A 2398-nucleotide genomic window follows, 5' to 3' on the forward strand; every position below is an offset into this window, starting at 1 on the left:
AGCAGAGGAGGCAAGCAGGGGATCTTCTAGAACTGTTGTATAGATCTAATTCATCCTCATTGCAGAATAAATACAGAAAATATGGATAGTGCAAAAATGACATAAAATTCACCATTCATTCTATATCAGACATAACAACCATGAACATTTTGTTGTTCCTTCTCTCTTGACATTTTGTTCTATACATATATATATATATATGTATGTATGTATATATATCTTTAAACAATACAAAATCTTACTGGATGTACTGTTTTGTAACTTGCTTTTTCATTTGTCACCCTGTAAACATTTTTCCATGTTAAATTACCTCCCAAACCATCATTTTAAAACTTTACTTAGGATGCCATGTACCGATATACAATAACTTACTTGTCCAGTCCTTAAGGTATGGATATATGATGGAAAGGTGGGGTGTATGGCAGGAGATGATTGGGTGGTCTTTTCTTTTCTTTTTTTTTTTTTTTTTGAACATCTGACTGTAGGTCTTCCAAAAGAAAGGAAAAGGACTAACAAACACGAATATAGTGCTTTACCATTTACAGTTCTTTCACATACATTCCATTTGACCCTCACAACAACCCTGTGAGGTAGGCAGCACTGATCTTATTCTTCTCATTTAACAGATGAGGAAAGTGAATCTCAGAGCAGTTAACTGAAGTGCCCAAGGTTCTACAGTTAGTAAATAATTTGTATTAATATCAGTCTTTGGCCTAAAAATTCAGCACCCGACCTCGGCTCATACTTGCCCTACCTACTTCACAGGGATAATGAAGATAAAATGAATTCAAGGCTAGAAAAATACTTTGAGGGAAAAAAGCACTATATAATTATACCCACAGACTATAATTTTCCACGATATATGGCTCATTCCCCGTCTTATCCCAGCTTGTGCGTGAACCCAGAATTTTATATTGCCTCCGTTCTCTGCTCAACTAAGCAACTAAGTAAGGCAGGGGAACAGTGTGATCCTGTTTGAAGTTATATAAATTACAATCAGGGTAACTACTAGTATAGCAAATTGAAAAACAACACAGGCCAAGTGCAGCTAGGACCCACTGAAGCACAGAGCAAAGCAAGGCAACATCATCAGATAGGGCATGATTGCATAGAAGGAAACGTGGTGTCAGAGTTCAGACTGGCACACACATGGTTATCTAAGGCAAAGTGGTGGCAAAGAAGAGTTATTTGTTCCACATTATATAAACAAGAGCAGAAGATTCATGGGAACCCGTGCAAAAGCATCTTCTGTCACTCAGCTGCCTACAGAGGGTATAAACAACAGTGTCATCTTCCTTTTAAAGAATGACTATACCTGTGTTCATATCCTGCACTAAACCAAGGAACAGCTCCATGCTGAACTTCCTTGGCTAAAATACAACCAGTACCATCATTCCTAGTCAGATTAATAAACAGAATGTCTTTTAATGTAATGAATTAGATGGCTGTGTTTAGATTTTTTTTTTTTCAGGATTCACTTTGGATTCTCCTGCTTTTAAGACCCAAAGAAAGTTATATTGAGTTTTTATTGGTGATTCTAAGTATATGTGTTTATAACAGTTAGAGTGTGATAGGTGAATTCAACATATTAAAAGAGTTCTAGAGCATCTGTTCAGAAAAGATTATATACTATACAAACTATTCAAGTCATACAAAACCATTTTTTCAGTGTCTTTTCAACTGAGAAGAATCCTATTCAGCACGCTTCTCCTCCTGAGGTGGTTCATACTGAGCAAGCTTTGTTTTCAGTTTTTTATTTTCTTCTACAATAGCTTCATATTTCTCTTTCATTTCTGCCAATTCTAGGCGAAGCAGCTCTATTTCTGGATTTTCTGGGGTAGCAGCTCCTAAGTGATGCTTTAAAAAATCCAAAGCACTATTAGGTTTCTCTGGTTCTTCATATAAGGTTACCAATACCTTGGTCAGCGTGTCCAGCACCCCCGACTTCTCCAAGTACCTCCGGAACTGCTCGCGCTTCGAGTCGGCGGCTTTGTAATGGGCCATAGTGACAGCGGCAGCGGCGTAGCTGGCACCCAAGACCGTGGCTGGCCTTGGGTGGTCTTTTCAAGGCTAGCTAGCTGTTTGAGCCAGATACACCAGGAGGCCGTTTGGGAGCAAAGTGCTCATGTGTCAAAAAACACTTTGGTGAGTCTCTGTGTCCTTTGTTGAGTAAAGGAAGGTCTCAGGAGATGGGGAGAAGAGCAGGAAGACAAAGAGCTTCATCTTTTTGTATTAAAAAGTAATGGACATTTGGGAGGAGTTGTCTGTCGGCAACTTGTGAGCTCTGGGAGAGGCAGGTGAGGTGAGCACTCCAGCCAGCTGGAGAAGGATGCTGCTGGGATGGTGGCGTCCCGGGGCTGCCTTGATCCTGTTCTGCTCTGTGACGCTCCTCCAGGAC

The 2398-nt window shown here is 39.9% G+C and overlaps 1 protein-coding gene across 1 annotated transcript; it reads right to left on the reverse strand.

The window, feature by feature from the left end:
• Positions 1 to 516: 516 nt before the first annotated feature.
• On the reverse strand, positions 517 to 2044 carry LOC110587346 (c-Myc-binding protein-like). Its single transcript, XM_044918834.1, has one exon. It carries the CDS (start codon positions 2002 to 2004, stop codon positions 1693 to 1695), a length of 312 nt encoding a protein of 103 aa, XP_044774769.1. The 5' UTR covers positions 2005 to 2044; the 3' UTR covers positions 517 to 1692.
• Between the last annotated feature and the right edge of the window lie 354 nt (positions 2045 to 2398).

The sequence above is a fragment of the Neomonachus schauinslandi genome, chromosome 10 (assembly GCF_002201575.2).
Source record: "Neomonachus schauinslandi chromosome 10, ASM220157v2, whole genome shotgun sequence".
In the NCBI taxonomy this organism is placed as follows: Eukaryota; Metazoa; Chordata; class Mammalia; order Carnivora; family Phocidae; genus Neomonachus; species Neomonachus schauinslandi.